Genomic DNA, 14146 nt, shown 5'->3' on the forward strand with positions numbered 1-14146 from the left:
TAAGTATTATTATTATATCGTTTTGTGCGCATAAGAAATGCATAAGTTTATTTAAAAAATCCATAATTATGGAATTCGAGCCATTCCTTACATATTGGAAATTTATTCTTGCCAAATGACAATTCCGAGATTGCGCAAAAATAATAAATTCTATAATTAGAATATCGTGTTATTTACGTCCATTAGTGACATCGTAAAACAACTTTTTTATACAATATGGCATGCAATCTATACAATATGATGTATACAGGTTTGCGTAAATTGTACATACATATAAATTTCTTTCCTGATAAGAAATTACAGCGTCAATAAATGTTACATATATAAAAAAAACTTCACTTACGTACACATACTTGAAATGTGGATATAATAGAAGCTTACGATATCTGTGTGAAATTATTTCAAGGATAAAAAAAAAGAAGATACAAGTTTATATCATAAAAATTCATATTCTATTATTCACATTCTATTATTGACAAAATATTTTTAATTGAAACTTAAAACTTGATACGAAAAGTAAAATAGTGGATAATATTGCTTTACCTCTTTCCTAATTAAACTAAGAGTGACTATTACGCTTAAAAATATTTACCGAAATTGTTCGAACGTGAAAATGTGTATCTTCTGAATTAAGCCTGATATTACAATTCTTACAGGCAGTAGGCCACGATTTCTCTTCTAGTATTGTGCTGCATCTAAAATTATCGCGTAATACACATGTATACATAGTTAGGTAACATTCGTTTGATCGCTAGAACTGTGTATTCTGTCTACAAGAGGTGTTATGTACATCCAGCCACCGTCTTTGGTTTCCTTAAAAAGCTGTTCAACAAGAAAAGAAAAATAATTGGTGACAATTATGCGACCGGGAAATGAAGAGCATCAAAAGCATAAAAATCGTACGCTTACTTTTGTTTGCCACGCTAGATTATTCTCCTTTCGTAGCCGCGCTTCTTCTCGTTGTTTTTGCTCGATTGCACACTTGGCCGCGGTAGCTTTATCCATATCGTTGATACGTAGGCCAACTGTCACGTCACGCCAAACTTTTCGTGACTCACATTCATCTTGCTCGCATACTGTTTTGACCAGTTTTCTTTCCGTGTTGAGGTCTCTAACGTCAGCGAACATTTCAGTCTTCTGTATGAAAAAAAGGACAAAATATTTTAATGATAAAATTAGATTTTGCATCCACGAATGATTATATAATATACATTAATATCCGTTATTCACAGTAGCTTGCTACATAGGACACACGAATATCCTAATTGTCATTGCGGCGTTTAATCTAATTAACGTTACGCTAATACCATTCCAATGTTTCCACTTACACCATCCGACGTCTTCACTTCCATCGCTCCGCTCCATTCTCCGTTTATAACAAGAAACGGCTTTTTATCTCCCGCTTGAAAGGCTTGGCATGTAATTCGATTCCGTTTACCGCCGTAAAAAGGTTTCGTTAAAAAATCTACTGTCGCATGGTAGCCGGTCTGCACGCAACTTATCGTTACGGTTCCTCCTAACTCTATCCACGGTATTGTGAGGATAGATCTGCCGTAACCGTTAGGGAAAGTTAAAACGTATTCCTCCCCATGTTGCAGCACGTTTACCCAACCTTTTCCCACGTTGTGCACCCCTATACTTAAACCCAAGAACTTGCTCTTCGTCCAAACGTGAGCCCCGAAACTGATCTTTTTTCCAACATGCTCAGCATAAAATGCACTAACTGCAATCAAACGATATAATAATTAGATAAGTTATTTCGTACAATATATATAATTAGATAAAATGCTGGAATAAAAACATATTTCCATACCTGGTGGATGGTGAGAGACTTGTTCAGCGACAAAAGAAAGTTGATTCTCCTTGCACCACGGTACAGGACCGTCCGATACAAGCTTGCTAGCAGAATCTACAGCGTTATCAGAGGGACTAACATTGGGTATGTTCCAATGACACCGAAAAATTTCACCTAGTATCGGATTATACGGCTTCTTAGCCACGCCAGATTTACGTCCGGCATGAAAGCTGCACAAGTACCAGCGAATTACTTGCACCATCCTTTCTCGAGGTGTAGGCATATCTGCAATGCTAATTCAGGAAAATGGATCAGAAATATTATTTTCAAAAACTTATTATAAAGCGTTGAGATGCGATTATGTTATTGAACAGTCTTATTAACTGGATAATTGGAAGTACCTTACAAATTGATCGGGATGAGCAAAGTAATCGGCGTACATCTCAAGGAGTGACCTGCGCTCTAGGATAAACGTTGGCAGGGCAACCCTCGTCAAGTCCATGCCGATCTTCACTTGGGACAGAAGATGAGCCACGACTGAGCCATGACTTTCCATGGAATCCACTGTAGATGATAAGAGTAAAGAAAGAAATATCAATATACGTTACTTCCTACGATATCTTATGCTTGAAAAACGTATTACGTACTTTCGGTTTCGCTTTCTTCTTCGTAAAGAGCTGCAACAAATACAAAGTCACGGTTTAAATTAAATATTTATAAGAAATGCGTTCTGGATATTGCCGATTTTAGCTTATAGGTCTCCATAACAATAACATACAAACAGTATACAAAGGGAGCATTCAGGAACCTTAACCTGAATTTTCTATCGCATTTATACCCACGGCACGCAAAAACTTACGACTTGAAGTTATGTCCAACATATTGTCTGGCTAAGATAGACCAACTAGTATCCATTCCTAAGCCCCTTAGTCCCAGGATCGAATTGTTTTCTATTAACGCAAAGTACTCCGTTGGACACGTAAAGGTAAACAGCGGAACGTAAAGTTCCACCGAAATTCTCCTTCCTCACTCGTCATTGTGTCAATGAAACATGATCTCTTTCGTTCTATTTATTCAGCACACTTTGAAACAGACACGGGAACATTCGCGATTGTGTCTCGTCTGCGAAACGTCAACTTATACGTCAAAAAAGCGGAGTAGTGCCCACGATCGGACAGAGATCAATAACGGTCACGGTGGATAAAACAGACGAGTATACTAAACACAGCCTGCATTATCAACGACGGAATGCGCGTCTTTCGCAAAGCCCGCGATACCTCCGGACGATTTCGACTAAAATTTATTTTATACAAATAGATGCGCAAAAAATATTCCTTACAAATCCCACAATCACAGAGAGATATCCCCACCTTATCTTGCCACTCGAGTTTTTATATAACGTACTCAAATGTAAATCCACAAATTCCGGATTGATTAAAAATCACGCATATATTTGAAAGAGATGAAAGTAAACTTTGTGCTCCTAGAATAAACGTACTTACCTTCCATTTCCTGCCAACGACATAAGGAAAAGAAATTGCACAGGCTTGTATCTTACATAAATTATTTTGTAATATTAAATTTGTCCACGCCCGTAAATGAAGATTTTGATCTTTAACTAGACACGTGAATATTTCACACCTAAGTAATTTAATCCAAGTAATTTAAAACCTTTTTCGAAAACAAATCTATTATGCCTAGAACACTCCTCAAAAAAAGCTATTAGCGAAGGCAGTTTAAGGAAGCAAAACTATAGAGCCGCTGGACTAAAACGTCAGCTCGCTACTAGTTGACACAGAACATGAAATACCTACCTGTCTAGTTTTAGATAACTAAATCTACAAGTATATGCAATTTTTTATTGAAAAATATTTATTTCTGAATCATTTGTAATATATTATTTTGATAAACGTGACGATTGTGCTGGGAATAATTTTGACTAAAACAATAGGCAGCAAATGGAAAAATATAACTAACAGATATAGCAAAACGCATATCAAAATGAAAGTATTGACTCACCATCGTAATCTACTGATCCATCGCCTTTGATAGGCGGCAGCGGCGGTTCTTTGCGTTTATCTCCCGTGGCACTGTCCATAGTTGAATGTAATCGCTCATTATCTGAATATCTAAAAAAAAAACATTTATATATTATTGAACTTTATCGGAAGAACGCGTACAAATATAAGCTCACTAATAAAAAAAATTTACCAATTAATATACAGTAAAGACCGCACGCGTGAAAAAGGTAACGATTCTATTTTCACATAGAGAGATTAACTTATACTTGCAGCGTAATATGATTCTGGACTGCCGGAGTTGGTATCTCGTCCGCGGCATCGAAGTAATCGTCGTCCTCGTCGGAAGACGAGTACGAGAACTGTGGTACTGGTAAATCTCTATCTACAACTAAAGATGCAAAATGACACTTCAGTCTCATTTCAGGATTAAGATCGAGACAACTCTCATTTAATTAATATGCACAATGCAGAATAAACGTTGCGACATTTACCATTTGACAATGTAGTTATTCTCGGTTCTACACATTCGGAGCCCAACTCGATGCCGGTTTGCACTGTCGCTTCTGGCGTACTAGCTGAAACTAAAATTAAGTTTTTAGAGATGTAGTTTCTCACAGGCATAAGTCCATTTATTAAAAAAAAAAAGAAGATAAACACAAATGTTTCTCGATTAGAAAAGATCACGAATAATTCCTCTTTCCTCTTAATATTTTCGAAGCGAGCGAATCTCGAGCCTTATCTATCACCGAGTTCGTAAAACGCCGCTCTATCTTGTTTGTTCTCATTTTTATCATTGTTATTTGCGGCGAACCACCTGGACAGTTTTTTTTGGAGATAAACAGGTCTTTGTGTGGGGTAATAAGACCAGTCTTGAACAATGATCTTGTAACCGAGGAACAACTATATTGAAAATCTTACCGTGAGAAAGCGAAGGTGAGACGTGCATAGAATTTGACGGTCCTCTATATATTCCATTAACAGGTATCGCCGTATTCTGGAAACATCATTCAACACATGTAAAATCACAATTACAATAGGATACATTGGATATATAATAAAGCGATGCAATAAATACCTTTGCAATTTGCAACTGGACAATGGTATGTTTAACAGAATTAAGCATGGCGTTAGCTTGCGACAGAATGGCAGAATACGTCTTCTGCTTTTCCTCATCTTCAGCCGCATCCCTTTTACCTTCAATCAGTTTGATCTGATCGATCAAGAGTTGAAGATAAACATCAGCTTCGGCTACCTTGCGATCAAAATCTTGCTTGGGTGGAGACTTTTTAGGATCCCATCTCTGCGACAATCGATTCTTACACTGTACATCGAGCTTTATAAAGTTATGACATTATTTTATTATTCACTGTGTACTAAGGGCGGTATATCGTAGTCAGATCTTATATTTAAGACTGTCTCAAATTTACCTGTAAATGCTGTATGACTCGTTCCATTGGCTACAGAGTATCCAAGGATAAACTTAGGATAATCTTATATATAAGATCTGACTATACCGACCTAAGGATATAACAATTATCTTTGTTTCATGTGTATAACATACGAGCGTGTCTGCATTTACATACCGTATGAGAGTGGCGCAGTATCGTGTCTTCCAAAGCACGAACCCAGCGTTCTCTCTCCTCGCCGTTGCGCGTTTGAAAATGAAACGTTTTCGGATCATCCTTGCAGGAGTTGGTCGTTATAGTGAACGTACTGTCGTCCTCGTCGTCGATGCCAATAATAGCGCCTCTCAATCGCACACAACCGCGACGCGCGCCGCGCATCATCTTCTCCTTGCTCTGAAGAGGAGAAAACAAAAGAAGAGGAAATCAGAGAGATAACCTAAAGGGTCATCCGCTCGGGACGAACAATAGAGCGCTAGACGCGCGATATCGCAGGTGGGAAACGGGAACGCGATGCGCTCGACGTGTCGCAGGTGTTCTTACCGTGTAGTATGACAGAAGGCCCGCATTGTCGTCCAAAACAAACCATCGATACTGCCACCCGTTGACAACGTTCGTCCACTTGCTGAGCGAACCCTCCATCGTCGACATACCTGGGTTTATTGCCTCGCCTCGCCGACTCCTACCGATTTTCGCGTGTCTCACAGCGCATTATCTCAAGAGAATCGCGTGTAGGCTCCGGTATATTTATAGCGGAGTAACGGTAATATTATCGCGTCATCCTAATCTCGGCGTTCTCGGCTACAAATCGCCGCATCCCCGCGATCTGCTTCGGTAACCTCGGTTGGGTTCACATGCCAACAAATCTGTATACGACGCATTCCAACGCGCTTTCATGAAGAGAACCGCGTCGTCCTAAGGCGACGTTCATAGGCGGATATTTATAGGTGATTTCGAAATCCTGAAAGATTAATTTAATATTTAATTGATGATTAACTGTATGCGCCAAGCGATATCTCTGTGGTATTTTATCAACACGCGGATAAAATTACAAAGACAAAAGTCCGTATGCGAAATTCAATATGCGCGTTATACATACAATAAATTAAATAAAAGTAAAAAGAACACTACAAGCTACTGTATAATTCTTTCCTCAATAGCTTATAATATTTAATTATATCATTATGCAAGTTGAAATATTACGATGTTAAAGTTAATTTTTTTTAATGGAAGAAATTCTTTCTAAATAAAAATGCGTATTTGCACATTGGCCAATAGTGAATTTTTATACATTACGTTTACAAATTTCAATTTTTATGTATAATTTATAAATATACATATAGCGTTTTACCATCTCGAGAAATGAATGTGGCTATGTAGTTTCTGCGTTCATGAATGGATACGATGGCGCTACGCTACGAAGCAGCACGATTTCAGTTTTCAGTCTTCTCTCTGCCACGTAAATTGACATAACTGTCATAACAGAAGAAAGAGAGAGAGAGAGAGAGAGAGAGAAAGATAAAATCATAGAATTTGGAATATTTGGATGTGTTTTCCACATTCGTGTTAGAGATATCGGTATCGATAGACACATATATGCAGCACTGTGCAGTGTGCACCACTGTGCACACGTAACCGCGAACGCTTATCCGTATAATGAGACTCTCACCCCGCGTCGGAAAGGAGGAAACGTAGCGTTTAAAGGGAAACGGAGAGAAAACGAGGAGCCGAGAAAGAGGAACGCCGGTTGTGCTCCGCTTTTCCACATCCCTCGTCCTGACTAAAGTGGAGGTACTTTCTGAATTTAAGCTGCGGTAACTTCGTTCAACGTAAAAATGCTCCGTCTCCGCTATCGTCGTCGGCGTGGCAATTACTTATCGTACGCTTAGAAATTGTCAATTATAAAAATCCACCGCTTTCTCTTTACAATGAGGGTTATAGCGTCACGTATAGCTTTTTCACGTTAGTGCTCGAAAACTCTTTGGAGAAATTCGCTCTCAAGATTGCGGCGGCAGAGCTTCGAGTCTTTTACGTCTGCAAAATATAATAATGTTATTATCTAAGTACATAGTTATCGTCTAAGTATGGTATAGTAATGATGTTATAATACGTGAAATGTTTGCAGTGATAATGACAACACCTATGTGCGAGGATGGTGGACCGTTGAGAGAGTGGGCGCCGCTCGCCGTCCTTTTGCAACAGATACCTGCCAAGATACAGAATGGCATTTTCACGCAGGACATCAGTTTCACCTGCATCGATGCACTGACCGAGTTTATCGCCATTGGAACTAATCACGGGCTCGTTTACTGGTACAACAGGGAGAAGCAGGATCTGCAGAGACTACGTTGCGAGGTACTTGAATAATTTTTTTTAACTTTTTAAGTCTACCTTGTGGAAAAATTGAGCCTTAATCGATTTGATTGGGATAAACATCTTTTTCCTCTTGTCGCAGAATGTCAACTCCAAAATCACAAGTGTGCAAGTGATCTCCACGGTCGATTACATGGTTGCAGCAGGCAATGAACACGGCGTCGTTACAGTTTTCCAAATTCCTAAGAATCCGCCGGACTCATTGCCAAACAGTTTAAAGCCGAAACAAAAGAAACAGGTAAATTATAAAAATGAAACTTGTACATGTATATATGATGATAGGAACAATCTATAAATATCTATTTTTTTTTATAAGGTGGAAAGGTACAGTATAAGTGGCTTACATAATACCGCGGTGACGGCAGTGGAGTGGTCTAAGAACGGTATGAAATTATTCAGTGGAGATAAAGACGGTTTGGTAGTTTTAACGGAGATTGATTTTTATATGGTAAGTAGATACCAAAAACTTCTTCCTAACGCCTTTCTCACTTTCTCATAAATATATCTTGACATTTTATACTATTCCTTTGCAGCATTTATCCAAATCATCGAAATTGTTGAACGAGAAATATTCTGTGGTACAATTAAGTTACCAGCAGGGCTTGCTAATAGTCTCAACGACGTTACGTACAATTTTAGTGAACAGAAATGAAAATGGGAAAGTGATACAAGTCGGCCAAAAAGAACGTAAAACGTTAGTATCTTCGTACTCGTAATAGCGTAACTTCGTTATAGCATAAATTAAAGAAATATAATGTTATGCTGTTTTTTTAGATTAGGTAAGCTAGGAGCGGTGTTCGGTTCTCGGCAAAATTATGTACAAGAACCGGTAATCTATGCAAGTAGGCCAGGGTTACGTTTGTGGCAAGCTGATAAGGCTGGGACTGTATTAAAAACGCTGATATTTAAGGTATTAAGCTAATACATGCACATTAAGCATTCATACTGAATCTCATCGTTGTATTTTATCAAATCATGAATATTCTGAAAAGGATGCAGTTAGATCGGGTCATACAGAAGTGACGTTATTAAATCCCGCACCCGAAGGGTCGAGGAAGAATCGTGGCGAGCCTTCATTCGGCATCGTATTACCGTTTTGTGATGACTTGTTAGTAACGTACTGTGATGACGTAGTCTATGTAGTAAATCCAAATACTATTGCAATAACATCGATCATAAATGATTTACGGCGCGTTACCGATGTGGCTTGCACTAAAGACGAAATATTTATATTGGAAGGAGAGAGAAATATTTTGCGAATTGCCTATTATCCGGAAAATGATATTTTTACAGGTGAGCGTAACTACTGTTTTCAGTTAAACGCAATTGGATGAAAAATTATCACGCTGAAATTATCTTTGAATTATTTTCTTACAGAAGAAACAAGAAATACATTGGATCCTTTGTCGTCATTTGCTGAATACAGTAAACCTGTTGCTAATGGCATACTAGAATTGACATCGAAATTAAAGGAGAGTAGTATAGTGCCAGCTATTCCCTTTCCAAAAATCAATCCAACCAACATTATTCAATCTGTAGGGTAAGTAAAAGATTATTTCCAGAATCACATCACGTAGAATTAAAAGAATAATATTTTTTCAATATGATTGACCAACTAATCAAATTGTAGCATTGTACCAATTGTTACTATTGGTACTGACGACAATGCGATTATAAACGCAGAAGAAGCTGTGGAAGTGCCGCCAATAGTTCCAATAGATTTAAATACACAACTCGTAACCGATATCAACGCAATACCGGAATACAATAATAGTAATAGAATAAGAAACGCGGAAGACGTGAAGAGCAACGATCGCCGAGAGATATTTCAAAGAATTGGCCAACAGGAATTTGAGGATGTCGTTTTCACGCCTGAAAGGAAGCAAAGAAAATCTCGGAACAAAATAACGAACGGAAGCGAGAGTGTCACAATGCCAGACGGTAACACCGATCATTTGTCGAGCAGTCTAAGCACTGATCACGTGAACGCCAACAAGACGATGACGACCCATTCCTCTTTAATGCAATTGAGCCTCGACGATGATTTTATATTGAAGTCAGATCGAGATTTAGAAACGATTCAACGGGATGTGGAGAACAAGGAGAAATTGTTAGCAGACGTTCTGGATTTTGATTTGTCCAAATATATGACGAGCAGTCGAATAGACATGGATGATTCGAGTATGTCAAATCGTATAGATACTATAACGTGCATCAATTGTAATGTACACTCCAACAATGTGGTGAACGGAGAGGAACCGATCGCGAACGAGGAAAATGAAAATGTCGAACAGAGCGATTACACGGGTACTGAATCAGGGGAGGAAGATGTTAGTTATCGTACCGAATTGAAGCTATTAGAAGATCTCGAGGAATGCAGAAAGACTCTTTTACAAAGTAAACTGAATGACGCTCCATTAGTCGGTAATAGTTTCGTCGATATTCGACAAAAGGCGCCCACGAATCGAGACGAGTTAGAATACCAATTTAACGGTAAGTAATTAATTGACGGATTATCGAGAAGGTGATATCTGTGCCACACGAATCGTGAATATTAGAAATTATTTTTTTTGCAGCTTTGGCAAAGGAATGCGCCACAAAGGAATGCGTTACAAAGGAATCCGCTGTTCTCGAGGAGGAAGAAGATTGGGTTTTAGTCAAGGATGATATACCATCGGTTATGTTTTAAGCAGAAGTCGTACGTAGTAGTTGCCTCGCGCGTCTTGTACATATGTCAATATATTATTAAAATAATTAGACGATTACGTGATATACACAAAAGCGGCTTTGAAATAACGAGTAAATTCTTTCATTACGAATATTTATTCTGTTGGGCATGTTCCATTGATCGTGAAAAGGTTAAATTTTATTCCGTTAGGTATCAAGTATAGATATTGTATAAATTATTAGACGATAGAAAAGTATTGTTTAAAACATTTTATAATTTTGAATGTGTGTGTCAGGCAATGAAATGAATTATTGTTATAAAATAATATGCATTGAAGTCCTAAAATATGCAATTATGATTATTCTCACTAACTAAGTAAAATTGCATTTCGCAATTATTATCGAAATTGGAAGATAATACTAGTCACCGCTTGCATAATATTTTAACATAATGATTGATGTGTTTTAATTATTAATTATGTATTATAATTATTAATATATTTGTGATTAATGAATTTAACCTTTTATGAATCGAATATTTTGTAAAATATAGTTACATTAATTCCATTATTTGGCGTAATATCTAAGTTCGGTAATCACCTAGGTCTATGATTTGTTAAAAAATATATGTAACGTGTTTATATATTTTTGTTTACTATTTTGGGAAAGCTATGTATAACGCAATTCCTCAGGTATATAATATTTAACACATTTTGCATAATCAAATAGTATTTTTACACATCTTACATCTGTCGAGCACACGAAGATATATCACTGGTATGATATATCACCGTCATCCAACATCTTATTATGAATTGTTACAATTTTTGTTTGACAAGAGTATTATATAAGTCTACATTCCAGTCTACACCCCACCATTGATACATTTTGGTATTATAATTTTGTTAGTTTGTATCAGACAAATAGTGATCTTTGAGACACTAGGCTCAAAAGTGTTTACACTAACATTTACTTATTGCTCTGTCTCTAGTTTGTATGGTATATCTCTGTTTGAGTGTAAGAAAAACAGAAAGATTATATAACATATGAGAACCTTATATCATGTGGCTCCAAAGTATATCATTTTGCCACGCATCATTAATACACTTCAAGATACGAAAAGTTAAATACAAATTATTGTTAATGAATAATTAATCATTTACGTAACTGTATTAAGTGATTAATGCTTTATCAACTATTAAAAAAAAATAAAATCACAGTTTTGAACTACATATGCTCATATATTTTCCTATTGACATATCCGTACAGTATAAAGAATAATTATTGGAGACTTAGATTAATTGATTGTACAGTTTTTATTTCTGTCCGATAATTTACATGATACTCGAATATATGAGTTTACTTCATAGTAATAGTTTACTTCATTACTTCATATAACTATGCTTCATTACACTGCGGTTTGGATGAGGTCAGTGTACATTTTAATTTTACTAGCGACGCTCATGTCTACGTATTTGTCATCTACCGATACGATCATACCGCCGATGATGGAGGGATCTACCTTGGCAGTGAGCAAAATGGTTTGACCCTTCTTCACTAAACGCTTCAGCGTTGACTCCAGTTTCGCCTTCAGATCGGCATCAAGCGGATTTGCGGTGATCACCTCGCATACCACTTCCCCTCTGTTAGCGGCCATGAGCATCTTGTACAAATTGATGACCACATTGAGTTTCGGCAATCGGCCGTTCTCCGCGAGTAACGTCAGCAGATTTCCGGTGGCTGGATTCACTCCCTTGCTTCCGATGGCTTTAAAAATATCCACCTTAGCTCTTCGCCTTATCGTAGGATTGTTTATAAAGTCCACCAGCGTAGCATTTGTCTTTAAAAGACCCTGATTCAAGCACAGTTACAGATTAATATCCGAAATGAACTGATATACGTACACAACTTTTCGTTTACACAGACTGTCATACCTGGAGACTGACCAAGTCCTTCTCCACCTCGTTCAAAGACTTCTGTTTAGACGCGGCTGAGAAAAGAGCTGTGGCATACCTGCCTTCTAATCCAAATACTTGAATTGGAGGCTGTAATAATACAGAAAACAGGATAGAGATAATCGACACACATATACAGACAATTGTTAACAGAACTTGTATGTGACTATCATGAAATAGTGCAATAAAATGGAGGAATTAAAGTAACTCTCTGGAAATTCATATGACTGAGCTTGTCATCTATCATCATGCAGAGGTACGCAGTAGTCACTTATCGAAAAACAATTTAAATACCTTCACCAGCTTCTGCGCGGCAGTCGACGTGGAGAAGGTACGTGCCTGAAACGGGAGAATCATCCGCGTTATTGACATTTAATCAAAACGAAGTGGCGAGATATCCATACGAACGTGTGTCGTATGTATGTACAAGCAACAAACATTTCAATGTATGTGAAGATATACGTATCGTAATTATTTTTTTAATCGCGAGGGCTAAAGTAATTTTAATGTCGGGGCAATCCAGGAATGTTTTAGCGTCATAACGCAATCTACTCACAATTATTCCACCAACAGACATCTTCACGGGTCTCGACGACGATCGGAGGAGCGAGGTACGGGTCTTCACTCGGCCTGCTCGGCCACCATTATATAATGCGAGAGTGTGTAGGTGTAGGAATCGTACAAACCGTTTGCGAGTATTGCAGGCGGCACGCGGTACCGGCCAGTCGCCAACGCCAACACCCGCCACGTTTAGTGAAATCTCTTCAAGGCGGACGTCGGTACGCCTCGTTCGCGCGCGTCGGGACGCGTATGTATGCACGCACGAAATACGCGTGCGTCGTGACTCAGAACCGCGTCCAAACAGTTTAATAATTGCGAGCGCGTAAAAAAAAGGAAGTTTGCGACGCCCGTAATCAATAATCGGCCGTAAATGTCGTCGATTGTAGGTTAGGTTCTGGGTGGAACGGAGCAACGATCTTCCCTGCGAAAGAACCGAGGATCCGGTTCGCCGCGCGCGCGCTAGATGTCGCGAGGGGTCCGCTCGCCGAGTTACCGTCCAGGTATTCGCGGCGCGTCTCGGGTTCGAAATGCAATTTCGCGCTTCTCGCGTTACATTCTAATGCGTTTTGCGCTCTCGTTAATCACGAATTCGCGCGCGTGTTAATCGAACGAGGTCGCGGAAGGGAGGAGACGAGAAGGAGGGTGACGAGAACGTGACGTTCTTTCGGTGAGTTTTCTCTTTCCGATTTTTCCGAACTTTTTTTTTTTTAAATTTGTCGAGGGTGTCAGCCCTCCTCGCGACCTCGATTCTGGCGAACTGTATTTGAAAGTTGTATATTCGTAACATCTCGTGCGTCTTGTCTCAGCCGAAATGAGCGACGTAGAGGGTTTATTTTTCACTCCCTTTATCAGCCTTCCAGCAGCAGCCTCCGATTCAGAAACCAACCACACGGAAAATGAAGAAGCATCAAATTAAAACTTGTATACTCAAATCAGAACTTATATGTATATTCGTGTATACGCAACAGTCAATCTTCTTGTAAGAATTTCAACTTTTTTTTCTTTACCGTTAAATTTGCAGTGTCAAATTAAACTCATTTTGGGTCATTTTTAATTATTCCTGTAAATCGCCACTGCACCTACTCAATATATCATTAATTTATTAACTAAAACAATGCCAATTCAAAATAATACTGTTTTGTGTTGAAATAATAAACTTCGACATATACGTAGTTAAAAATAGCAAAATGTTATAATATTTAAAACAAGAAGTATTGATTTAAAATTCATCCTTTAATATTTAACAGTGTTTATTTGAACCGTACAAAATATTTCATTCAAGCAAGTTTTCTTTGACGCAAGTAAAAACTCATTTCGAGATTTCTATGTTGAAACTAAAAATACTTTCAGATCAAGAATACTCTTTTTTTC

General features: G+C 38.1%; 3 protein-coding genes across 4 annotated transcripts; 1 reads left to right on the forward strand and 2 right to left on the reverse strand.

The window, feature by feature from the left end:
• Window positions 1–17: 17 nt before the first annotated feature.
• LOC112461572 (oxysterol-binding protein-related protein 9) lies at window positions 18–6096 on the reverse strand. Its single transcript, XM_025026857.1, has 13 exons — window positions 5763–6096; window positions 5400–5615; window positions 4892–5116; window positions 4735–4810; window positions 4308–4397; window positions 4087–4204; window positions 3815–3924; window positions 2443–2472; window positions 2197–2359; window positions 1814–2088; window positions 1329–1723; window positions 910–1137; window positions 18–822 (listed from the first exon to the last, which is right to left on the reverse strand). Exons 1-13 carry the CDS (start codon window positions 5868–5870, stop codon window positions 730–732), a joined length of 2127 nt encoding a protein of 708 aa, XP_024882625.1. The 5' UTR covers window positions 5871–6096; the 3' UTR covers window positions 18–729.
• A 520-nt stretch (window positions 6097–6616) lies between these two features.
• On the forward strand, window positions 6617–11489 carry LOC112461571 (WD repeat-containing protein CG11141). Its single transcript, XM_025026856.1, has 10 exons — window positions 6617–7010; window positions 7345–7574; window positions 7675–7830; window positions 7909–8040; window positions 8126–8286; window positions 8367–8502; window positions 8585–8885; window positions 8970–9132; window positions 9223–10085; window positions 10169–11489. The coding sequence occupies exons 2-10, from the start codon at window positions 7350–7352 to the stop codon at window positions 10279–10281; spliced, it is 2250 nt and encodes a 749-aa protein (XP_024882624.1). The 5' UTR covers window positions 6617–7010; window positions 7345–7349; the 3' UTR covers window positions 10282–11489.
• A 67-nt stretch (window positions 11490–11556) lies between these two features.
• On the reverse strand, window positions 11557–12880 carry LOC112461577 (ATP synthase subunit O, mitochondrial). 2 transcript variants are annotated; one of them, XM_025026869.1, is made up of 4 exons: window positions 12771–12880; window positions 12509–12553; window positions 12194–12304; window positions 11557–12111 (listed from the first exon to the last, which is right to left on the reverse strand). In XM_025026869.1, the coding sequence occupies exons 1-4, from the start codon at window positions 12789–12791 to the stop codon at window positions 11668–11670; spliced, it is 621 nt and encodes a 206-aa protein (XP_024882637.1). In that variant the 5' UTR covers window positions 12792–12880; the 3' UTR covers window positions 11557–11667. The 2 variants fall into 2 exon arrangements, with proteins under 2 accessions (XP_024882637.1, XP_024882636.1); XM_025026868.1 differs by lacking the exon at window positions 12771–12880 and having other exon boundaries at window positions 12509–12601.
• Between the last annotated feature and the right edge of the window lie 1266 nt (window positions 12881–14146).

Source organism: Temnothorax curvispinosus, unplaced genomic scaffold (genome assembly GCF_003070985.1).
Source record: "Temnothorax curvispinosus isolate PA1 unplaced genomic scaffold, ASM307098v1 QBEX01011515.1, whole genome shotgun sequence".
In the NCBI taxonomy this organism is placed as follows: Eukaryota; Metazoa; Arthropoda; class Insecta; order Hymenoptera; family Formicidae; genus Temnothorax; species Temnothorax curvispinosus.

What these genes read in the sequence shown, in the direction of transcription:
- LOC112461572 (XM_025026857.1), bottom strand. Translation starts at nt 5,870, where the DNA reads ATGTCGACGATGGAGGGTTCGCTCAGCAAGTGGACGAACGTTGTCAAC. An exon ending in TACTGCGCCACTCTCATACG is followed by an intron (nt 5,117 to 5,399) that starts GTATGTAAATGC and finishes CGATTGTCGCAG; the next exon opens with AGATGGGATCCTAAAAAGTC. An exon ending in GTCCAGAATCATATTACGCT is followed by an intron (nt 3,925 to 4,086) that starts GCAAGTATAAGT and finishes TTTTTTTTTTAG; the next exon opens with ATATTCAGATAATGAGCGAT.
- LOC112461571 (XM_025026856.1), top strand. Translation starts at nt 7,350, where the DNA reads ATGACAACACCTATGTGCGAGGATGGTGGACCGTTGAGAGAGTGGGCG. An exon ending in TAAAAACGCTGATATTTAAG is followed by an intron (nt 8,503 to 8,584) that starts GTATTAAGCTAA and finishes TATTCTGAAAAG; the next exon opens with GATGCAGTTAGATCGGGTCA. An exon ending in AACATTATTCAATCTGTAGG is followed by an intron (nt 9,133 to 9,222) that starts GTAAGTAAAAGA and finishes ATCAAATTGTAG; the next exon opens with CATTGTACCAATTGTTACTA.
- LOC112461577 (XM_025026868.1), bottom strand. Translation starts at nt 12,586, where the DNA reads ATGTCAATAACGCGGATGATTCTCCCGTTTCAGGCACGTACCTTCTCC. An exon ending in CCGCGCAGAAGCTGGTGAAG is followed by an intron (nt 12,305 to 12,508) that starts GTATTTAAATTG and finishes GTATTATTACAG; the next exon opens with CCTCCAATTCAAGTATTTGG. An exon ending in AGGACTTGGTCAGTCTCCAG is followed by an intron (nt 12,112 to 12,193) that starts GTATGACAGTCT and finishes TGCTTGAATCAG; the next exon opens with GGTCTTTTAAAGACAAATGC.